Raw genomic sequence first — 24,002 nt, 5'->3', positions numbered from 1 at the left:
TAATTCCATTACTCGGAACAAGCGTTACTCACAAGTATCAATTGATAATTAAAGATGGCTTTGCGGTACTAGCGAGAGGATTTGTCATTTGCCGTTTCCAGGAGTATAGCCAGATTTAGCATTCTCAAGCTTTTACGTTTTCATTTAGAAAACTAGGCAAAGTTACGTGAGTGAAACCTTAGGGCTAAAGAGGTCCCTCATCCATTGTCGGAGCCAAATTGTTCCACCAACTCTCAAGTTCAGAATACCAAAGGAAAAGTATTATATTTTAATTAAACAGCCCCAGCCTTCTCTAAGTAGTAATAACTATTTCTCTCCCCACACACATACAACACATATCCCGTCTCTGCCCACCCTGGGCATTTTAAAGAAAGAACAATGCTGTCTAGTTTGTGACATGTCTATGAGTTCCACTTTTAGTGTGGAGGGAGGAGCATAATAAAGTGGAGTCCTGTTCTGGTGCATGAATAGTTAACATTTCTAATGATGAAGCAGTAAGAGTGGCTTTAGAAAAAACTGCCATGAAGTCACCTGCTAACCAAAAAGACCTTTAGAATCAAGAACAAAAACTCAAGTGTCAGTTACCAAAGCCCTGTGCCTTTCCAACAAACGGAATCTGTAGTTTTTTTAAAAACAATTTTAATAGTTTTCTTTTAACGTTTTATTTATTTCTGAGAGAGAGAGAGAGAGAGAGAGAGAGAGAGAGACAGCGTGAGCAGGGGAGGGTCAGAGAGAGAGGGAGACACAGAATCTGAAACAGGCTCCAGGCTCTGAGCTGTCAGCACAGAGCCCGATGCAGGGGTCAAACCCACGAACTGTGAAATCATGACCTGAGCCAAAGTCAGACGCTTAACCGACTGAGCCACCCAGGTACCCCTGGGATCTGTAGTTTTTGATGATAGTCCCACACAATTTAATTTACAAGTTTGTGGTTTGTTATTCAAAACATGTATTTTTTTATGAAAATCATGCTGTATGCATTTTTCTCCAATGCACCTAAGAACAGATCAAATAGTACAATTTCAACTAGAGCAAAACTATTTAATTCAGAGTTTTCTTGAGGTGCTGGCCTGGATGTCATCCGCTCATCATGCATCAGCCAGGCACGGGCACTAATGATAGAAAGGAAAAGGAGAAGATTATTCTGGGCATGGGCAACTGACTTGAGCTTAGCTTATCTCTAGAAATTGTAAAGTGAGGAACTAAGGGTGTGTGGGCGAAGGATGGGTGAGGTAGCCTAGAGAAGAGGTGGTATTTTTGCTCTCAAAGTACATTTTAGTTTTATATAGATAGATAAACAGCTGTCCCAGTCACTCCCCAGTTAACTCCGAGTGGAGAAACAAAGTGCTACTTTAACATATCCACTAAAGAGCTAGAGGCAAGTTATTTGGATCCCGTTGTATGCAGAAGTAATTTAAAAGGCGAGTGTTTATAACCTTTATTCAATTTACATGTATTGGTTTTTCTGCCCCACCAGGTGATTTTCCACAATTTAATCTTTATAGCGTCCTGTGAGGTGGTCAGGATCACCCCCATTTCACAAGAGAAAGTGCTCAGATTGGCCAAATGTCTTACAGCGCCAGTGCCTGATGCTAGAGTGTGGTGCTGCCCATGATCTATAAATGGAAGCACATATCACTCACCACATCAGAGTAATGCCCAGGTGACCAGATTTAGTATACCCATCAGGAAGATTTCTTATTATTTGTAAGGTGATCCCTTAGCAATTAATGAGCTCACATGTGGACAGTCAAAATTGCTTATCTTGAAGACCAAAATAGCTCCTTATTTCAAATCACATTGACTGTTTATTAATTGCTCTGGGAACAACCATTTATGACCTTGAAGCTGCTGATTCAGCACATGAGTTAGTGTTATATTACAAGCACCTGGAGAATTCACTGACTAACTTGCTTTTTATGGGTGTAAGAATACAGTTTAAAAATTGACATCTTCAGGGGTGCCTGGGTGGCTCAGTCAGTTAAGTGTTTGACTTCGGCTCAGGTCATGATCTCACGGTCATGATCTCATGGGTTTGAGCCCCATGTCAGGCTCTGTGCTGACAGCTAGCTCAGAGCCTGGAGCCTGCTTCAGATCCTGTATCTCCCTCTCTCTCTCTGACCCACCCCTGCTCAGGAGCTGTGTGTGTGTGTCTCTCTCTCAGAAATAAATAAAAACATTAAAAAAAAATTGACATCTTCAGATATTCATAGAGTCCCTTTATCCCTCCATTTTAATTAGCCTCTTATCTCCCAAACCACTTACTGAGTTACTAAACAATAACAATGACAAAAAGCAAATTAATTGATTCATTTAAATTCTTCCTTAAAAAAAAATCCTTAAAAAAATACTTTCTCCAAGTACAAGGTAGTTCGAGATAATTTGGGTAGCCTGAAAATGGCTGCACTTTCCTATTTATTGTCACCTGAATAATTCCTCCAGCATTTCCTCCATTCTTCTCTGTGATGTTCATGTAAAATATTGAGTGTTCTTTCTTCCCTTTGTACCAATGATAAAGACAAGACACCACTTAGAATCTTTCATCTGGGGAAGAGTTGAAATCCTTGCTTCTTATGTGGTCCCTGAGGAGCTAGTGAGAAACGCAAAACCTCAGACCCCACCCCGAACCTACTGAATCCCAGCCTGCATTTTTGACAAGGTCTCCAGGTGAATTGTGCACGTTAAATTGGAGAATCACAGCTCAACTGAGAGTTTTCCACCACAGCAGTAGCTTAAATAATGGATTACATGAGTGGTTGATTATTAGACAGCTAGCTCTCAAGTCTCAGTCGTTCACCTTATGTGGGTCTCCCCATCTTTCCCTGTAAAGCAGAAAATTTGAACTGGATTATTTAGAGTTGCCATGGTGGCCAAGATATTTCTAAGTTCCCTTTGATTTCTAAAACTGACTATTTCATAGCCAATATGAAAGATCAAAAATCGCAGTCAGGTCAAACACGGTCCCTGCCCTCACAGATCTTGCAACATGGGCAGATAAAATGGACACGTACAAGAAACAACTAGAAAAATAAAAGCCCAGCTGGGTTAAGATGATAGTTATGCTGCATCAACATGAGCTTGCATTCTCAGGAAAAGTAAGTAAAAGCCTTTAAAAGACGGGAATGATTTCTGTAGATGACAAAGAGGGGAACTGGGTTTTCTAGGATTTAGGGAACAGCATTAGCCAAATGCAGAGAGAAGTGGAGAATACCTCCAGATGAGGTCAAGCTAAATTGTGGGGGACCACGACAGAATGAGTTTACACATAATGTAACAATTTGAACTGAGAAATAGTTTGATCAGAAGGAATTGGAGAAAGATCTCTGTCTGTTGGTGTCTTGTTGAGGATGTGTGGGTAGAGAAGTCATTTTGAGGCTGTTGCCATAATCCAATATGACACCCTAGTGAGGAGAATGTATCCCTAAAGTGGTAACTGAAGGAATAGAGGGAGAGGACTGGTTGAGAACATTCCTTTCAGAAATGGATTGTTAGAACTTTGAGACTGCTTGTAGGTGAAACAAAAGGAGACAGAAGATGGAAAGGGCATTTTTACTTTGAGGTCAAGAGCAAGGACTGTGGACTCAGCAGACCTGTGCTATGGACATTGTCATTACCGCTTATTATCAGTTGTACCTGATGTGGATGATAACCAACCTCATCATTACTGGGAGGAGTCCATGAAATAATCTTTGTGCAGGAACATAGTAAGTACACAAGGTCTTGGTTTGGGGTTAAGGTTTTTTGTTTTCTTTTCTTTTTTTTTTTCTTCTTTTCAGTAGAGTTAAGAAATGGAGAGCAGAGAGAAATACATGAAGAGGGCCCACCAGCAATGTGACCTTACACAGACGAAACACAGAGTGCCTCTGTTTCCCCATCTGTAAGACAGAGTGGGGGACAAGGTGATTCAAGGTCATTCATTCCCTACTAGAGCACTTATCAGACTAATAAGAGCTCTGTGACCATGAGCAAACTTTCCTTAACTAGGCTAATTCAAAAGGAATTTTAACACATTCAGTAAACTTTTTGTCACTTTTCTGGGGTTATTTTTTAATTCTTTTTTTTTAAAGCTATAAGAAGGTGAATAAGAGAACAGTAACTTAAAAAGCAATTTTTTTACCATCTCCCACACTAAACGTTTTTGGTTTGTCCAGTTGGGAAGCCTTGTGCATCCCAGTCCTAATTTATTTCACTAAATATCCCTTTCTGGAATTAGTCAAAATGACATAAATTCAATTCAGCAGAGCTGCCAAATTTTAACTACTCAAGTGGCATAGATTCAGTGTACAGCGACAGAAAACATTTTATTCTTTCATCTTATAGAATTTATTATCTAGATATTTTTTCTAGAGTCAGTGAGCTAATAAATGTAATAATAAGAAATAACATAGCCTTTAAGAAACACTGTGTTTGCTTCCAGCACAACAATACCCACTCTTCAGCCCCATAGCCCCTCGCATGGCACAAAAACGCATGCATATTGTTTCTGAAAATTTCTGTTGGTAGATCTTAGAATGTTCTAACCCTCTGCACGAAAGTTTTGTAGAAAATATGCCAATCCTCATATTGTAAACTCTAGTTAAATTCTGTTGGTATAATGTGCTTAGCTAAAATTGCCAACCTTTACTCTTTCTGTTCTGGAATTGATTTTTGCTACAGAGATTAAATCAATATAGAGCCAGTTATTAGATCCCAACGCCTCTTTGGATTTCTGGTATTGGTATGTAGGGAACTTTAGCTCTTTGGTATTTCTGGATGATGTAGTTTGTCAAGCTCCTTTCATTTTTTCAGCTACTTTGCCTCTCATGTCAGCTAAATATTTTTAAAATAGGCTTTTAACAAAAGAATTGACATCATTTGAGGGTTTTTTGGTAACAGTGGGGTCTCCTAGATTGAAAAGCATGGCAATAAATTGTCATCTCCTATATAACTTTATTTACTTAGACATCTAAAAACATCTGTCTGTGCGATTGCATGCAGGTCTGCTCTTTTTGTGGTTATGCTACGTCAACAGGAATAGTTAACAAATTTCCAAAGTTAATCAGTACCTTTCTTTTCTCTCCCACACGACACAGAGTTGAGGATGTTTAATGCTGATTACTTCCACCTCATTTATATACTGTAATGCCCACTGCTTTAGTTCTTGCCCTTCCCACCATCAATTAAGTATTATTATCATTTTATATTATACAAGCAAAGTTTTTTTGAATTTACAGGGCATTCGCTAATTTCCTTGTTTGCTATTCTTTCTTGTATCCCAGATCGTCCATGGGGGATCATGTAACTTCTCCCTGCTATCTATAGCTTAAAGCTTCCCTCAGTGAAGTCTGCCAGAAATGAATTCTCAGTTTCGGTAGCCTGAAAATGTCTATAATTTGCTCTCATCTTTGAAAGATATTTTTGTGGAATATAGAATTTTACACTGACAGATAACTTCTCTTGGCACATTGAAGGCACTGGTTTGTGGCACCCATTTTTGCCGTTGAGGAGTAGACCTTCTGTCTTATAACGACTGTTTCCTTGTAGGTGATTTGTCTTATTTTCTAGTGGCTTTTGAAGGTTTTTTGTTTCTGTTTTTTCCCCTTCCTTTGGTGTTTCCTGTGAGGTGTCTCTGACTGGGGTTTGTTTTTACTTACCCTGCTTGGGACTCTTTGACGTTCCAGGATCTGAGAATGTATATCTTTCAACATTTCTGAAAATTTCCCAGCCATTATCTATTCAAGTGTTAGTTCTTCCCTGTCTCTTTTATTTCCGTCTAGAATTCATATCCTCTCTTCTAAGGTTTTCAGTGTTGCTTCTGTTTTATATTCCTTTGTCTCTTAAGTCTGGTTTATTTCTCGGGGTCTATCGTTAGTGTGTCTAATCTGTAGCTTAATTCTTCTGGTGTGTTTTTCATTTAATTTATTGCATTTTAATTTCTAGAAGTTGTTTTTGATTCTTTTTCAAATGTAGTGGTCATTCCTTATAGTCTGTTGTTCCTCACTGATGCATTCAATAATCCCATTCATGTTTTAAATACAGTAAAGATAAATATTTTATATTCTCGAATATTTCAATATCTTTGAGGATCTTATTCTGCTACCTGTTATTCCTTTTGGCTCTCATTCATACTGCTCTATTTCCTTGTAAAATATGTTATTTTATTTATTTATGTTACTCTGAAATGTTTATTTTCCCATGGGAACTATCTGAGCTCAGGACTGAGAATGCATTCCTCCACAGGTGATTTGCATTTGCTTCTTCCTGCGATCTGGAACCACAGCCCAGCCAGAACCATTTCAAATTAAATACCCTGGGGGCGCATGGGTGGCTAAGTCAGCTAAGCGTCTGACTTTGGTTCGGGTCATGATCTCATGGTTTGTGGGTCTGAGCCCCGCATCGGGTTCTGTGCTGACAGCTCAGAGCCTGGAGCCTGCTTTGGATTCTGTGTCTCCCTCTCTTTCTCTGACCCTTTCCTGCTCACACTGCCTCTCTCTCTCTCAGAAATAAATAAAAAACATTTAACAAAAAACAAAACAAATTAAAAACCCTGGTGTTCAAGCCACACTGATACTGTCAATGTGGGTCAAAGTTAGTGTGAAAGAGGGCCTCCTTGATTTTTTAGTTTTTAATGTTTATTTTATTGTTGAGAGAAAGAGACAAGAGTGCAAGCAGGGGAGGGACAGAGAGAGAGGGAGACACAGAATCCAAAGCAGGCTCCAGGCTCTGAGCTGTCAGCACAGAGCCCAACGTGGGGCTCGAACTCATAAACCGTGAGATCATGACCTGAGCAAAAGTCAGATGCTTAACTGACTAAGCCTCCCAGGGGGCCTTGAGGGCCCCCTCGTTTGTAAATAATCAGGGGGGAATTCTTTCCCCATCCACTCAGAACGAAGGTAGAAGCAGGTACACTTCCTTCCTTCCTCTCTTTTTCTATACATCAGACTTACTTTTCTCTTCCTTACACTTGAGGGTGGAGCCCTTTGAAGTAGTACCCCAGCTTACAGGGGGTTCCCCATGAGGCTCATCCATCCTGCATGATGCCAGTAAAACAGGTGTCATCTTGTAGAGTTTGGGAGGAACTCTCAAGTCCAAAGCCTGCTTTGGTCGTTCCTTGTCTCTGAGGTCCCAGCTTCTACTCTGTTTTCGGAATCTTACTGTTTGCTCTTTAAGTGTCCACTCAGCAATGCATTTCAAAAGGCTTTCAAATATATTTTCACAGTATATCAGTTGTTTCCAGCTAAAGATGGAAGTCCTTATATAATTAAACTGAGATCTAAATGAGCATATCTATGATTATATAGATGTTTATCCTTGTGTGTATCTACAGCATTTCCTTTATATATATATACTTAGTATAACTTATTTCCATTTGCATCTGCTAACACCTTGAAATCTGATATACACTTTCATTTTTAAGATTATTCTACAAGAATGATTGGCATGCTTTTTGTCACTTGTCTTCTTTAAAACATAGAGATACTTCGTATGCAGTTTTTGTAAATTAAATAAATATAGCCAGTTCTTATCTCGTTTTAAAATTCTTAGTACTTTATGTAGAACCGCAGAATTTTTCAAAACCTCTCAAAGTGATAGGGTCGCAGAAACATCTATACTTACGGTATAACCAGGCAAAGCTGGGCTCGCACTGCATTTGAGAAAATCAATCAGTGTTAAAGTTTGTAATAATTCACAATTTCAAGAACACCTTTAAAAATGGCAAATCCCAGGGCGCTTGGGTGGCTCATCGGTTAAGCCTCGGATTTCGGCTCCGATCATGATCTCATGGGGTTCGTGGATTCGAGCCCCACGTCGGGCTCTGTGCTGACAGCTCAGAGCCTGGAGCCTGATTTCAGTTTCAGATTCTGTGTCTCCCTCTCTCTGTGACCTTCCCTAGCTCGCTCTCTCTCTCTCTCTCTCTCTCTCTATCCCAGAAATAAATAAAGCATTTTTTTAAAATTTAAAAAAAAATTTTTTTAATGGCGAATCCCTTCACCTAACAAAGACTCTTGTGGTAAACAGTTTGCCTCTTTTCAAAAACCGGATGTTTTAAGAGATGTTTTCTTCTCCTCCTACACATGTCCTTGTGATCAGGAAGGATAAGCCCCGGCAGCCAGCCCTGCCCTGTCTCCCTAATTGGTGGCCCTTCTTGTTCTAGTACGTTCGAGTATCCTTTGACACGAAACCTGATCTCCTTCTACACCTGATGACCAAGGAATGGCAGCTGGAGCTTCCCAAGCTTCTCATCTCTGTGCACGGAGGCCTGCAGAACTTTGAACTCCAGCCAAAGCTCAAGCAAGTCTTCGGGAAAGGTCTCATCAAAGCGGCCATGACGACCGGAGCCTGGATATTCACTGGAGGGGTTAACACAGGTAATGGGAAGTCAGACAGAGACAGGCAACCTAAGGCCATGAGAATGTGGCAACTAAGATCATTTTCTCCTAAGGCTAAAGATGTTTATATTCCGCCCCCCCCCTTCATCTCTCTTCCCTGTGCGTCCACATTCACTGGGTCTCCCTCCTCTCATGGATTCTTCTGCCCTCCATGAACCCACACGATAGCCATTCAGTTAGTTCTCAGCCACAAAGAATTGCTTACACATGAGAAACAGGTTGGGCTATTTAATACTTGACGCTACAGAATTTGTAAACATGACTAGTAGAATTTCACGAGATATTTTCAGTACCTCAAGTTGCCAACTGAGTATCCAGTGATTTTTTAAAGAACAACTTTTGCTCTAAATTTGGAAGCTCTGTGTCTGATCTTTATGTGATTTTAAGTTTGATGCAAATAGCTCTGAATTTTGTTAAATCCCTGTTTATCTGGGATGTAAATAGTGACATTGACATCTGGAGTATTATGTGTTTATTATTTAAAACAGTTTACTAAGGGATGCTTGGGTGGCTCTGTCAGTTAAGCATCCGTCTTTGGCTCGGGTCAGGATCTCACAGTTCCTGAGTTCAAGCCCTGTGTCAGACAATGAATGTGCTGACAGCTCAGAGCCTGGAGCCTGCTTGGGATTCTGTGTCTCGCATTCTTTCTGCCCTTCCCTCACTCACGCTCTGTCTCTCTAGCTCTCAAAAATAAATAAACATTAAAAAAGGTTTTTAATAATTTATTAAATCAACTCTGCACCAGTAGAAGACACATCACACTCTGAATTCCAAGCAATTTTTTTCTACCTGCCAAATGAATTTCTCTATATCGTGATACAGGTAGGCCGTCAAATCAGTGCTCCCACACCCACTTACAGTTGAGTGCTTACATGCAGCACATTATTAATGTGCAGCCGATAATGGAATAGATGCCCATAAATTGCTCTGACATATTTCTCCAGCCTGAGTCAGAAGCGCCCTTGGAAATACACAAGTAATACTATAGCAAGTTCACTCAGACTTGTTTCAAGGCCGCAAGTGTGTGGTCTGTGCAGTGTGCACACACGTGGAGTTGTGAAACAGTCGGAACACAACCCCAAACCAATGACTTTTAAATTAAGACCGTTATCTCAATATTATTTACTCATTTGTTCGCAGTTTAGGTGATATTTGAACCAGATCCGCACTCAGCATTCTCCTCAACACCTAGAATTTGTGAAGATTCAGCACTGCCCACGTAATGTTGCATTGCATTGTTACATGGAATCCTGACTTAGTCTGTAAACTGACATGATCTTAGAATGCTCCGTCAGCTCTTTGCTGTTTGTTTTGTAGTAATCAAAAATCTACAGAGCAATTAGCTTTGCGTGGCTGTTCAGGCTTTAGGCTCCTGCTTTCGTTCAGTTTAGCTGGCTTCATTCACTTGTGATTATGCACTGTTTTGCTTTCCTGGCATAATCTGCACCTTATATACAGACCCACTCAAAGGTTTCCAAAGGTTCCAAAGAAACTTGTAACAGCCTTCTGTTTCTGGGAACTCAGAACACTGTTTATGACTTTTCTTCCTCTATGAAGTGCACCCACTATCAAAAGAAGACGTTACAGCATGAATTCTGTAAACCGAAGAATTCATCTCTGCCTCGCTCCAGGCTAGTGTTCAATCCAATACCCAAAGCGATGTTCTAATGGTGGCATCTCAGATTAGGTAAGAGGTAATAGTAGAACTGTGGCTGAGGGAGGGCATACCAGGAAGTTAAACTTCTTGTCCCCGGATGGGCCCTGAAAGGAGTTTTGTGTGTAAATAGGGAAACAAAATGAACACTGATATTCACAGCTTGATTCTTGCATTTGTTTTTCTTTACCAGTACTCTCTTTTAGAAGATCCCTAGATAAACTAAGAAGTGAAATTGTATTCTAATCAACACTGCCAGCATATCGCAACATGGATTAGTGCCATTTACACAGTTTTAGTTTCTTTTCTTTTCTTTTTTTAAAGGAGGGCCTTTCTGTTTGATCTTCTGAATATTTCAGAATGGAGTGATTCACACAAATGTGTCCACTCAACGATTAAATTGCCTGGTGCATTTTGATAGTTCAGTGCAGTATTAGAACCCTTACTCTGTGCTAGCACGTGAGGCATACAAAGATGAAGTAAGATACTGACCGCCCCTCCACCCCTCTACCCCCCTGCCCAACCTTCCCCGCAAGGAGTTTTACCCTTAGAAAAGATGGCCTCATCTGTGATTGTGAATCTTGGAAGAATATATTAGGTAACATAGTGCATTGTTCAAGATATGCAAACTGCAATCCTGTTCAAAGGGAGAAAAAAATCAAATCCAATTCAGCTTTCATATACGAGATGGCACAAGGTGTGAATTTTTCCTTGAGGAATAGGTGGAATTTTGGTAAGTGGAAGTAACTTTTCTTAGAAAAGATATTTTATATCTTCTATAAAAAATGATTATTTGAGAGGGAGGTTAATAGATTAGAAATTACATCTTCTTTAAATGCAATTTATCTTTATTAACAGATAAGAGATAGGTTCCATCCCATTTTATAAACTGAATTCTTTCCTTTTAACTACGGTGGGGAAGGCCACCGTGATGTGGAAGTTCATTTATGACAGGATACAAAAACAATTTCAATGATGAAGCTAAAAAGCTGTATTTATATATTTTCAACATAAATCTTCCACAGACTATGCCAAGGTTTTCTTTAGAAGTAGAGTCCCCACTTTCTATATTGATAAATAAGAAGATGAAATCAAGGTTAACAAGATCTGAGCTAAGTAGCTACTCTATTTGAATGACCCTAACTAATACACAAACTCTGGTACAGACTTAATATAATATTACATGGGTGCTTTTTATAGGATATACTCATGGTACTGATCATTAGTCATACTAACATCCTTATGCTTATAGAACAAGAAAAAGACTCCCAGAGTTTAAAGAATTATATTTGATATTTTCTTTATTTATTTTTATTTTTGTCATTTTTTAATGTTTATTTTTGAGAGAGAGAGAGAGACATAGTGCAAGCAGAAGAGGGGCAGAGAGAGGAGACACAGAATCCAAAGCAGGCTCCAGGCTCTGAGCTGTCAGCACACAGCCCACTGCAGGGCTCAAACCCACAAACTGTGAGATCATGAGCTGAAGTCAGACACTTAACCAACTGAGCCATCTAGGCATCCCTCTTTTTTTTATTCTATTTTTAGACACTGGATGCTTTTTAATTTTGTTCTTAGGGAAAAAAAAGAATTTAAAGAGCAAGAAGAAATGCATTGCTAGAGTTCATATTATACATGTCCTGCAAATGTATCTGACATTAGAGCCGTGAATTTATGTTCTCTTCTGAGCACATGTAGTTTGGGTAATAATGTGTCAAAATTTTATATTCATTGCGTATAACCTTGTGAGCCACATTTATCACAGTTTCCTTTAGAACAATGGAGAGTCATTGCTTTAAAAGACAAGAGTAATACTTCCCTTTGTCCTCGTAGGTGTCATTCGCCACGTTGGGGACGCCCTGAAGGACCATGCATCTAAGTCTCGAGGGAAGATATGTACCATAGGCATCGCCCCCTGGGGAATTGTGGAAAATCAAGAGGACCTCATTGGAAGAGATGTAAGTCCTAGAGGCTGCCCCTGTCTGTGACTTCTCATAGAGGTGATAGCAAACAAGTAAAATAAAATAAGAATTCAAAATATGCATATTACAGTACTATCTTAGCTCCCACCTCCCAAAATGAAACTCATGTTAGGAATAGTTTACTGCAAGATCATGGATTTTCTAAAATCTATCTATGTGAACTCCAACATCAATTCTTATGATCGGAAAAGGTCCAGAGGTTTACTACCTAACCTCTTGGTTTGAATCAAACAAGGGTCTCTCCTCACCTGTCAAATCTTGCTAGCTCTATTGGTTAAGATGAAGTAACACCAGGTAATGTAGAGCATCATGAGTTCATTGACTGCAGTATTAAATGGGGACCCTCTCACCCCAAGTCTCCAGCTTCTTTATTATCTGAGTGCCCTTCAGCTCAGGAAAGCCACAGAGGAAGATTCTTTCCTTTCAGGCTGTGGCTTCCCTAGTTGGTCTTGCATTTGCTGAATGCTTGTACAAGGAGTGGGCACTGTGTCATTCTTGATTTTCCACTTGGAAACTACTCAGAAACCCATGACCAAACTCTGCAGGGTGCCTCCTCTCTTTCCTTTTCTTAGGTCCAGAGCCACACACCGACTGATCAGTCAAAGGGTTTGTCTTTGAGAGAACTTACCTTACTTTGTCTGAGTCATCATCTTTCTTCTGTTTCTTCTAGGGTCTTGTTTCTGTTTTGCTTTGCTTTGTTTACCACAAACAGATTATTCACAACCTCCTTAGAGGGCTTTCTCTCCTACTATCCCCCAGGCTTCCCCCCCATATATCACTTCTTAAAATTCCACTGATGGAATTGTGCTTAAACTATAATTGTCATACTTTATTCACTGCCTTTTTCCCTGATAACTTTTACAATTAATTACTGATCACTGAACCTCTACATCAGATCAGTACAGTCTTCTCTTCCCAATCTGGGCCTGCTACGGAATGTAACAAATGTGCTAAGTAGTTTTTTCCAAGTATCTGAACCAAAAAAAAAAAAAAAAAAATCCAAGAAGTTCAGAATTAACAGGTCCTAAATTGCTTCTTGAATTGTACAGAAATACACTGAAACAGTCTTATTAAAAATTTTTTAATGTTTTTATTAATTTTGAGAGAGAGAGAGAGAGACAGAGCATGAGTCGGGGAGAAGCAGAGAGAGAGAAAGACACAGAATCTGAGGTAGGCTTCAGGCTCTGAGCTGTCAGCACAGAGCTTGATGCGGGGCTCGAAACCATGAACTGTGAGATCATGACCTGGACTGAAGTCGGACACTTAACCAACTAAGCCACCCAGGCACCCCTGAAACCATCTTATTTTAATATAACACATTATAAGCAATTTTTTCTTCCAAATTTTTATTTAAATTCAAGTTAGTTAACATTGTGTAATATTGGTTTCAGGAGTAGAATTTAGTGATTCATCACTTATATACAACACCTAGTACTCATCACAAGTGCCCTCTTTCATGCCCATTACCCATTTAGGCCATTCCCTCTACCCAGCAACCCTCAGTTTTTTCTTTAGAGTTAAGAGCCTCTTAAGGTTTGCCTCCCTCTCTGTTTTTTTCTTATTTTATTTTTCTGTCCCATCCTCTTTATTTTGTATCTGTTTTGTTTCTTAAATTTCACATAAGAGTGAAATCAAACATAGGCAATTTTCAATGCAATGCAAAATACTTTGAATAAAAAGATCAAACATTATGAAATGCAGTAAACAAATACTCTTTAAGTCCTTCAGAACCTTTAAGTGATAAAGGGTGTCCATAGCAATGCTATGTGTCTAAATTACATGTAGAAACACTAATTTATTGAAAACATAGGGTGAGAAATGAGATCCTCATTTTATCAGTGTAATATTCTCTTAACTAAAATTTACTGGCTGTTTTACAACACACACACCTTGAGTATCTCAAGCAGCAATTTCCCAAGTGATAGGTAGGCAGAACTGATGAGAAAAACAAGCATTACTAATTTTTTTTCAGAGTATCTACAACTGGTCTTTGATGAAATATACTTGCGTGAATGCTTGCCTTAGATTCCAAGCTGGCTTTGAAGTTGATTGTGAGCTAGAGCAAATCTATTTCTTAGAGAGTTAGAATATGAATGCCCTTGATACCAAAGGTATTTAATAGTGCATTTGGTGAACAAAGGAATTAATTATTTAAAATGTGATGATTCAGAAGTCGTTTTTAAATGTCCATTGCTTCATAATCTCTTATTGTAAACCTGAGTTACTATTATTCAATTTTGGGGGAGGGGAAGGAAACCATTTTGGACCTTTCTTATTCAGATGAACTATGAATTAACAGAGCTGATTAGTTCTTTATTTAAGATAGAGTGACCAAATTATTACCTCTGTTGCCTAATCATTTAGCCACTGCCTTTTTGTGTCATTTTGGGTGTTTTGTAAATTCTGTATGAGTGCAGAAAGGTAGTACTTACGTTGCAGTTCCTTTCCTTTCTTGGCTGGAGAAATGACCCCTGATTCATCTTCCTCTAATTTGAGTTTCTTTCCTCTGATTTCACCTCTTCTTGTGCGCCTCCTTTGTACTTACTCTCTTTCTCCCAGTATTTCTTCCCAGTATTATGCCATAGGAACTTACGCAAGCCTAAGCCAGTGAGGGTGAGTTGCATTGTCTGACTTCCCAGTGAAAAAATAGTCTTGATCACACAGGTCAGAAGGAGCCACTCATGTTCAGTAAAATGTGCACATTCATTCTCCCTGCTCACAGGGGCCTAATAGAGGCACACCATGGCTCACAAAAATCCAAGTGAACCCTGCAGAGAGACCGTCAAGAAAAGAATTGACATTGACAGATTATAAAGAACACCAGAAAAACAGTGTATTTTAGTTTCTTACTAGATCTTTGACCAAAATCTATTGAATTTCAACCATTCTGGTACATTCCCACCCTCCCCCTTAAAACTGGGGAGTTGGAATATGCATAGGCTTTCTCAGGCTCTTGTACAGTAATAGAATTTGTTGTTCACATTGTAAATTACTTGGACCAGAAATGCCACTCTTAGTGTACCGGATTGATGACACAGTTTGAGGGAAATTTGTATATGTGTTTACTCTTCTAATGTTATGATTCAAAAGGAATATGGTGCCAGGTTGTCCTAAAAGGAAGTATTTGAATAAAATATTAGTTAGTGATCACTTGTGAAATGTCCCCACAAAATCCCCACAAAGTAGAAGTGTTGTCTGATAAACTTCTAAAGTAGTTATAAGAATTTCCGTAGCTTAGCTTATTTTAGTGCCTCTGAGTCTTTTCCTTCCCTCTTATCTAACAAAACTTATATGTAATAAACATCCAGAAAATAAACCTTTTAGTATCAGAAACCAGATATCAGAGGGAAAAAAACTAACATAGTATTAAAAATGTGTACCACTTCAGAATTCTATGAAAAATGCATTTACTAAAAAAAAAAAGATTTGTATTTTTGGTCTAGTCTATGTGTGGATTTCAGAATAAGGTTGAAGTGGCACAAAATAATTATCAAGGGAAATCTAGGAAACTTACATGAAATAAAAGTATGAAGATAAAAGAAAGGCTCTATTTCTTATGCCAAATATTTTATTACAGTAGATTTATTTCCAAAAGGATAGAAAATATAGATCTTTTTATTTCTGTGGGGCTGGTTCTCAGATGAGCACTTTCAGAAGCTGAACATTCACGTAGTTCTATAGTTATTCTATCGATAGAAGTGGTAGACACAGCAGTTACTATTCATCTCAGCATTGATTACATCTTTGGAATGGCACTATAAAGGCAAAGACTATTCCTAAACATAAAAAAGAAAGATTAACTTGCCCTTGGGTCTGCTTCTAGTTGTTCTGAAACATCTACCTCCCTCCACGTCTAATCTCTTAGCTAGATTTTAGGTTAGACTTTAAAGATACAGGGTATTAGCTTCAGATTCTCACAGCTCAACTTAAAGCCTCATATGTAGTGGGTGCTCAGACCATATTAATGAAGACAGATTGGGCATGATGAAATTCAGGCTACAAGGAAAATAAGCATTGTAGAAAAAAATACAGTAATAAATCTTACCTAGTTCACAGCCTTACCACAATTCCATCTCCGTATTATGTCCCCAGGCTTGATTATGCTTTAGTGACTATAATGAGAGCATTTTTTAACCATGCATCTAAATATAAAACTATTTTCTTATGTAGCAGTTAAGGTGGGAGGTGAATGGTAAAGCTTCTGCATGTTGGATATGGGAGCAGAGAAGAATGGAATGAGAATAAGCCTTTCTGTAACCCTTTAAGACATGCATGATCCACCCAACTGAGGAATGAACTAGCCTTGATTCTTTAAATTTAAATGTCTTCTACTATGTTTAACCAAACCTCCCATTAATAGATCAAAACAACAGAATTTGGTGAACAATAATGCTGTGAATATTGGAGATGGTAATAATTTTTAGTCTCCCATTAAATGTGAGAATGAATATTTTTCAGCTGTTAAGTTTTACTACTCTGTGACTTCTCCATATGATTCCTACTGCCCCATTCTTCTCTTACAACCCATAATCTACTCTTGAGTCAAACCAAGCTCAAGACTCCCCTCCACCAAGATGTCTTCCATGACTAACTTCACCCATAATGTCATATCAATGATTATAATTCTCCTACAGCTCTCCTTTTCCCCAATTTTGGTAAAAGTTCCTCAAAAATAGAGATTGAATTGTTTTCTTTGTTTCTTGTCAACCACTAATAAGATATTTGGTGTGAATGTGAGGCATTGACATGTGACTTAAACTCTGTAAGAGTTGATTTCTTCATGTCAAAGTGGAATCTAAAAATACTCGCTCTATATTTATACAATTTGTGTTAGCATAATCGTAATAGTAGTCTTTACAATTTATTGGGCTCCTGTTTGAACTCTCTGTGATTGCTTAGGTTAGCCTTATGAGGTATGTATCATTATGTAAGAAAACTAAGAGTTAGAACCAAGATCCACTGTCTCCAAAGCCCATGCTCTTTTTTTGTAAATACATATTTATTTATTTTTGAGAAAGCACAAATGGGGGAGGGACAGAGAGAAGAAGACAGAGGATCCGAGGTAGGCTCTGTGTTGACAGGCTGACAGTAATGACGCCCAGTGTGGGGCTCAAACTCACAAACTGTAAGATCATGTCCTGAACTAAAGTGGGATACTCAACCAGCTGAGCCACCCAGGTGCCCCACCAAAGCCCATACTCTTAACTAATAGTATGCCAAGTAATCTATAAGAAAATATTTAATGATGTTTTTATTATTAGTTGAGACACTGGCAAATATCTTACGTCTGTAAATTGGACTCAAAAATAGGCTACAAGAATGACCAGAACCATTTTCTTTGTCCTTAGAGAATCTCGATCTGAACAGATGATGAAAGTATCCGCAGTGTAAAGTCAAAAAAGAATTTCCGTTGAATTATGATTTTTACATGACTCATTTTAGCCTTAGATTTCCTTATTTTAGAAAACAGTCTGACCAAAATTGTTTCAGGTAATTGAACAGTTTGTGAAACGTTTGTAATTTATCTTTTCCCAAATCTAGATTAACAAAATCCATGCCAAATTAAAAATCCAGGCATGATCACAAGAAAAAGCACTTTTCATTTTAACTCGAGGATGAAATTGTATTTGGGAAGATTTCCAACATATCATCTTATGCGGTTATTAGATTTTCATGACTTTCAATGATATCCTCTATTTCCCCCTAAAGATAGATTTATTCTCAGAATTTTATAACCTTTAACAGTTCTTCTATTTAATTGCAAAGTGTTGTTTTGGTGCCATCTCTAGATTTCAAGCCAAAAAAATGAAGTTTAATAGTGCATTTGTCATCTATTTCTAAGGCAAGCCAAATATGATTTCAAATTGTGAGCTCAGAAAACTTCCCAGTAGTGGTTCTTGCATGGAATTTATTGGCCATCCATGACTAGGTTATGTAAGATGTATCCAGAGGATTCGAGAGGAGAAGCTCCGAGACAAGGAGACTCACCCAAGTGTGTTACAGTCATCAGGAGCTAACACTAACTAACTATGGACCACATTCCAATTCTGGGCTACATTCAATGACATAGGGAGTGCAGTTTCAGTAATGACAATGTTGAGTTTGTAACTGGATATGTTGATTTCAGAGTTGCTTTGAGATATCTATGTGAAAATGTCCAGCAAGACAGTAGTTTATGAGGTGGAGTCTCAGGAGCAAAATCTGGCTATACGCTCAGACTCAAATGAGTCTGCATCTAGATGAAAATTAAAGCCATTGTGGTGGATGGGATCACCAAGGAAGTGTATGTAGAGTGAGGGAAAGAAGGGCCTACACCTGGATCCTGATGGCATCCAATATGTAATGGTTGGGCAGAGGAAAAACAGCCTGAGAGGGAGACCAAAAGAAGGGCTGAGAAGTAGAAGCAAAACCAGAGAGTGTTATGGAAGCCAAGGTAAGAGTGTGCTCCAGGAAGATAGAGTGAAGGTCAGTGGTCAATGCCAGGTACAGTTGGGAGATTGAGGAGGATGAGGACTTGGAAATGTTCGTACAGTTCATCAAAACAGACGTGACTGGTATCACCAGTCAAAACTGTTTCCGAAGAACAGTGAAGGGGCAGTTCTCAAGTCGCTGGGTTGAGGAGGGAGAAGGGAAGTAGAGGCAGCCAATGGAAACTAACCTTTTCAAAGTTTAGCTATGATGAGAAGTGACATGAGTAGCTGAAGGGAGCCATAATTTGTGGGGGTTTTCTTTGAGAAGGGAGGGACTTGAGTCTGTTTATGTGTTGATGATAGGGGAGAAAATAAGGATAGAATAGAATTGAGGAAATATGTCCTAGAGTGGTCTGAGGTGATGGGGTCCAGAGCTAAAGGGGAGAGGAGCCATCTGCACCCTTGTAACTGAAGCAGAAGAGGAAAGAGTATATATGCAAAGGGTTGGTGGGTTGGTGGTAGGATATTGAATCAGCCTGGAGGTTTAGCATTTATCCCTGAAATAACAACAGTAACTTAGCTCACTTTTTTGGAGGTTAAAAATGTCAGCACCCATCACAGTTAGCCATTTAATTCTCATAATGACATCGTCCTTCCATGTCACTGATGGTAAAACTAAACACAAAATGATTAAGTAACTTGCCCAATATTACATGACTCGTAAGTCCCATAGCTGGGATTTCAGCCTTGCTCATCCAGTTCCCAAGACCACAGTCATTCCTATGATGCAGTATGACTTCTCCATGATCATACCAATAATTTATTTGAGTTCATATATGTGTTTTAGATCTCATTCAATCTTCGCAGTACCCCCTACTGAGGTGGTTATATTCATCATTAATCTCCATTTACATATGGAGACTCTGAGACACAGAGGGTAACAACCCATGTAGGGTCACCCAACTAGCAGTTGTGTAGGTGCGGGAGTCAGACTGTCTTCCCAGTGAGGAAAGTCAGACAGGTGCACTGAGACAGTAGACGATGGCAGCCACAGCCCCAGAGCTGACTGGAGCCCCGGGAAGATGCAGGGAGGCTCTAGAGGTCATGAAATTATGATGCACCAGTGAGTCCATAATAGAGAGAAGAGAATACATTTTGAAGTCTCAGTATAGCAGTAATACACTATTGTGTTGTCTACTGCCTTGTAACAAAGTATCCCAAAACTTTATGGCTTAAAGCAACACTTCTTGTCTCATGGTTTCTATGAGTCACAGGTTATCTGTGTGGTTCTGGTGTGGGCTTCCCTTAAGGTCACAGTCAAGATATCAGTTGGGGCTACATCATCTAAAGGATCGAATGGGGATACGGTACCTTATTCCAAGATGATTCACTCACGTGGCTGTTAGTATGAGTTCCTCACCATGTGGACCTCTCCAGAAGGCAGCTTTATTATGGCAGCTGGCTTCCCCCAGAGTAAATGATCCAAGAGAGCTAAAAGGAACCCTTTTATGACCTAGTTTCATAAGTCACACACCATCACTTCTGTTTCATTCTATTTCTTAGAACTGAGTCACTGAATCCACTGCAGACTGGAAGGGAGGATTTTCAGAGAATTTTTTAACATATTTTAAAATCACCCCACTGACACATGGTGACTTCTCAAGCAAGTAACCCCTTTTAGAACTCAAGGGCCTTTTCCCATTGCTAGTAGGCCTTTCTTGTGGACTGTCCTGGGCTCTCCTCAGGACAGGGCAAAGGGAGGTGAGCCCATTCAAATGGGAAGCCTGTAATGAGGACATTGTAACCCTCTGAAAGCCCAGGAGTTGAGGGACATGTGTTCAAAATGCTGCAGAACGATGTAACTGCTCATCTCATGGATTTTAATAGGAAATATACAACTGAGGTTTCTGGGCACTCTTGAGGATGGATCCCTGGGTTTGCTGGTTTCTTCTTTGGATTGCCAGGCTGGAGGCAATATCTGGGTTCCATACGACCCTCCTTTATCCCTAGACTTAGAGCTGAGCTGGCTGACTAGGAAATAACAGTCCCAGTGTCCCTGTGAGCATAGACCTCACTATGATTTGAGGACACACAGTGCCTTCCTTTATTTGTTTTTCATCTCACCCTCCCAGCTCCCATGTGCCTTAATCTCTGACACAGAGGCTGCTGCCCATGTCACAGCAATATCCCCTCTTCCCTCCCAGGGACTCATGCCTGATGCTAACAGAACCTTGCCCCACCCCTTTGCTTTACTTTCTCCAAAGCACAGACCACATCTTGTTGCCTGCTAGTGCCTCCTCTGACCCCTGCATCCTATACAGTTCTAGATGACCCATCTGGAAATAATCTGATCAGCTGTCAGAAGGATTTTAGTGCTCAGCTGAGCCACTGTTAGAAATGTCCAGCAGCAAAACCAACCATAATATCCTTTATAAATTTCAAATCTGGCTGGGTCTTCCATCTTCCCTCTAAATGTCTCCTGGCCTGCACAGGAATTTAAGATCTACATGCTGTGTGGATTCAAAGGAAAGAGTGTTAGTAAGGCACATTTGGGCCGGACTTTACTTCTCTGAGCATCTATAGTTTTGCCTATAACATAAGCATGTAATGGATTAATCTATGGGAAAGTGTGTATCCCAGTACCTGGCACATAATAAGCCATCAGTGCATGTTAATTTTCTTCCTGCCTAATTTGAAACCATAGTGCTATTAGGAGGGAAAGGATGACTCAATTGTGCCACATATCCGATAGCCTGCTACTTGCCAGGGGCATGTGGATACATACCTTTCCAGGTCATAAGTTTAGGGATTGCCCAAATCCTATGATTGATGACTCAAAAATCCAATTTAGCTCAATTTAATTCTGTTCAGGAAAGAGTTGCAGACAAACACACTGCCCTTGCATCAAAGAAAGGACCACCAAAGATAAGAGATCCCAGAACCCACTTTTGTGTCATTTTTCTGTACTAACTTGGAAGAAGCAAATGTACTTTTCAACAAAGGCTGTCCAGACTCCATCTTACAGGTAGAAAACCTTCAGAAATTACAGCCAAACCCACTACTTTATAGATGAGAAACTACCACCCAAAAGGTTTCTTTCAATACATATAATTTGAACACTTAGTGAGAGATATTACATAGATGCAAGATTATATGTTTCCTCAAGCCAGCCCAATATTCATCACGTACATTTCCTCAAGATATTCTTAATGAGTGAACAAATGAAGGAATGAATGAGTTGAAAGAGTGACAAATTAGTAATTGGGTCACAAATTAGTAACTGAAAGGAACTAGAATCTCCATCTCCTGACTTCCCACTAAGTACCCCTGAGTAAGACCAGAACACACTTGAAAATAGTTAGGAAAATGTAAGCTGGTATCTTAGATCAGCTCCAAAATGATGCATTTAAGCCCATCCATGGATAAGAAATGCAGCATACTGACACCAGCCCGTAAGGAATGTTCAGATTTTCCATGGTGTCTCTGGAGCAATCCCCTCCTGGCATTGATAATGACCTACAAGTTCATGACACAAAGGGCCTTCACCTTCATTAACTTCTTAGACAGCTTCCACTTCATGGCCTCTCTTTTAGAATCAAGGTATACAGAGGCCTTGGAATGAGAATTTTACCAGTCAGCCAGCACAAAGTGGTGTATAGTGTATTAAAGAGTGAAGAATTCTCTCATCTCCCCAAGAGGGACAAGAAAGAGGGGTAAAATGTCATCACCTAGGAGTATCCTGGCCCATGATACCCAAAGAGTGCAAAGTATCTAAAATCCACTTCTAAGCAAATTTCCCTTCTCGGTACACATAGTCCTGTATTTACCAATCATACAAGATCCCTTGATATGTAGGCTTTTCTGATATCATTCAGCCTTTCTCCTCCCAGATTCCTCATCTGAAACACAAACAGAGAAAATCGTTTCAGTGAATATCTTCTTCATTCTCTCAAAGATGGTACATAACCTGGACCATCTTATATTCTTAGGAGAAGTGGTCCATTATGTACAGGCACTAGGGCTTGATTCTCTCAGAAATCACTGGCTGAGAAACAAGGTAGAGCGATCTCATATACCTGCAAGTCCTGAACATGTCACACTTGTTCTTGCTATGCACTCTCATACACACAACACACACACACACACACACACACACACACACACACACACACACTTACTTTCCAAAAAAAATCCTTTTCTATGAGCCTTTAACAATAAAAGTGGGTGCGTTACCTCCATAATATTGTTAGAGGGAAGAATCCATCTGTATTCATGTGGCACAAAGACATTATTATTTTCCTATTTGAGAAACATAACAGGAAGATCAGCAAATCTTTTGGAGATATGCAAATTGTAACTCAAACAAGAATAGTCTGCTGGTATGTTTGTTATGAAGAATATTAAGTGGATTTTGTAGGCAAGTTAGACCAAGATGCATTCCTCTCTTGAAGTACTTGGGAAGTTATTTCCAACTTTGAAGTTAATCCACAAATAATTCCAGAGCGTCACCCTCTTAAGCAGCCTGAGAGTGGTGACAAAGTAAAAAACACTTTGTGTGTTTTGCCAACTGATTGCTAATTTTTTTCTCAACTTAAATTGATTGATTTAAATCCCTTGTGTAAAACAAAAGTCGGTGTGATTTGTCTGTCATTTTGGTCACTAGCTTGCAATTGGAAAATCAGTTTACAGTTGGTAAAATAAATCGGAGCTTGAGAAGGAATTCACATTTATATACTGCCTGCCAGGAACTAGGCAAGGTGCCAGGTACTCTGCACCTAAAATCTCATCTAACCCACATGAGATAAGTGGTTTTATCATTTCCCTTTAACAGATTAAAAATGTGTGCCTCTGATTCACACAGCCACTTTGCAGAACTAAGGGGATTCAAACAGATCTCCACGGCTCATATGTTCAGGATTCTCCAGGGTTCAGCAGATCTCCCTCCAGTGATGACAGGAACGTAAATTAGGGCATTTCGTTATTTTTCAGATGTATATCCCCTATTATGCAGCAGAAAAACTCTCTACCAAGATATGAGCACCTCTAACTTACCTCCATATAAGATCAAATGAAATGGAGAGCACTTAGACGAAGAAGTGAAACTTCATGAGTGATGCTGTAAATCCAACCCTCTAGCCATGACTGACTCAAATGGATAGTGTTCCCAATGAGTTGGTACACCATGTTTCACAAGTAAAAAAGGTCAAAACTCAGAAAACTGAAGCACCACTCTCCTTAGAATCCTGTTGTGAAGGAAACGGACATACAGAGTATAGTTAGATGATTTGATGATGTTCTGTTATTCTCAGATTGTGGTAAGTGTGTCAGTTGGCCCAGAATTATTTTTGCTACTTTATCCAATTGAAAACTTGATGTTCACTGATACTCTTTAATTAATTCCCAGGAATTAGAAAATGTATTCTCATGTCTCACCTGGAACAAGTGTTTGGGATTCACTATCATGTGTAGTTTAACCTCTAGAAAATCCACTGTCCCCTGCCTCTTAAAGAAATTCTTTGGGCCTTCCTCCTCCGTGGCATGGAGCCTTGGAGACCTGCTCTCAGAAAATAGAGAACAGTAACGAAAGAAT

The 24,002-nt window shown here is 39.4% G+C and overlaps 1 protein-coding gene across 1 annotated transcript in view; it reads left to right on the top strand.

The window, feature by feature from the left end:
* LOC120221665 (transient receptor potential cation channel subfamily M member 3-like) overlaps window positions 1-24,002 on the top strand; it is a 71,505-nt gene that overhangs the window by 5,675 nt on the left and 41,828 nt on the right. Inside the window, exons 2-3 of the mRNA XM_039219179.1 lie at window positions 8,135-8,348; window positions 11,854-11,978. Coding sequence (XP_039075110.1) covers window positions 8,135-8,348; window positions 11,854-11,978 — 339 coding nt within the window. The remainder of the gene's footprint in view (window positions 1-8,134; window positions 8,349-11,853; window positions 11,979-24,002) is intronic.

Source organism: Hyaena hyaena, unplaced genomic scaffold (assembly GCF_003009895.1).
Source record: "Hyaena hyaena isolate Hyena2069 unplaced genomic scaffold, ASM300989v1 scaffold_799, whole genome shotgun sequence".
Classification (NCBI taxonomy): Eukaryota; Metazoa; Chordata; class Mammalia; order Carnivora; family Hyaenidae; genus Hyaena; species Hyaena hyaena.
The sequence above is the reverse complement of the archived record's forward strand: the minus strand, read 5'-3'. Positions and strand labels throughout refer to the sequence as shown.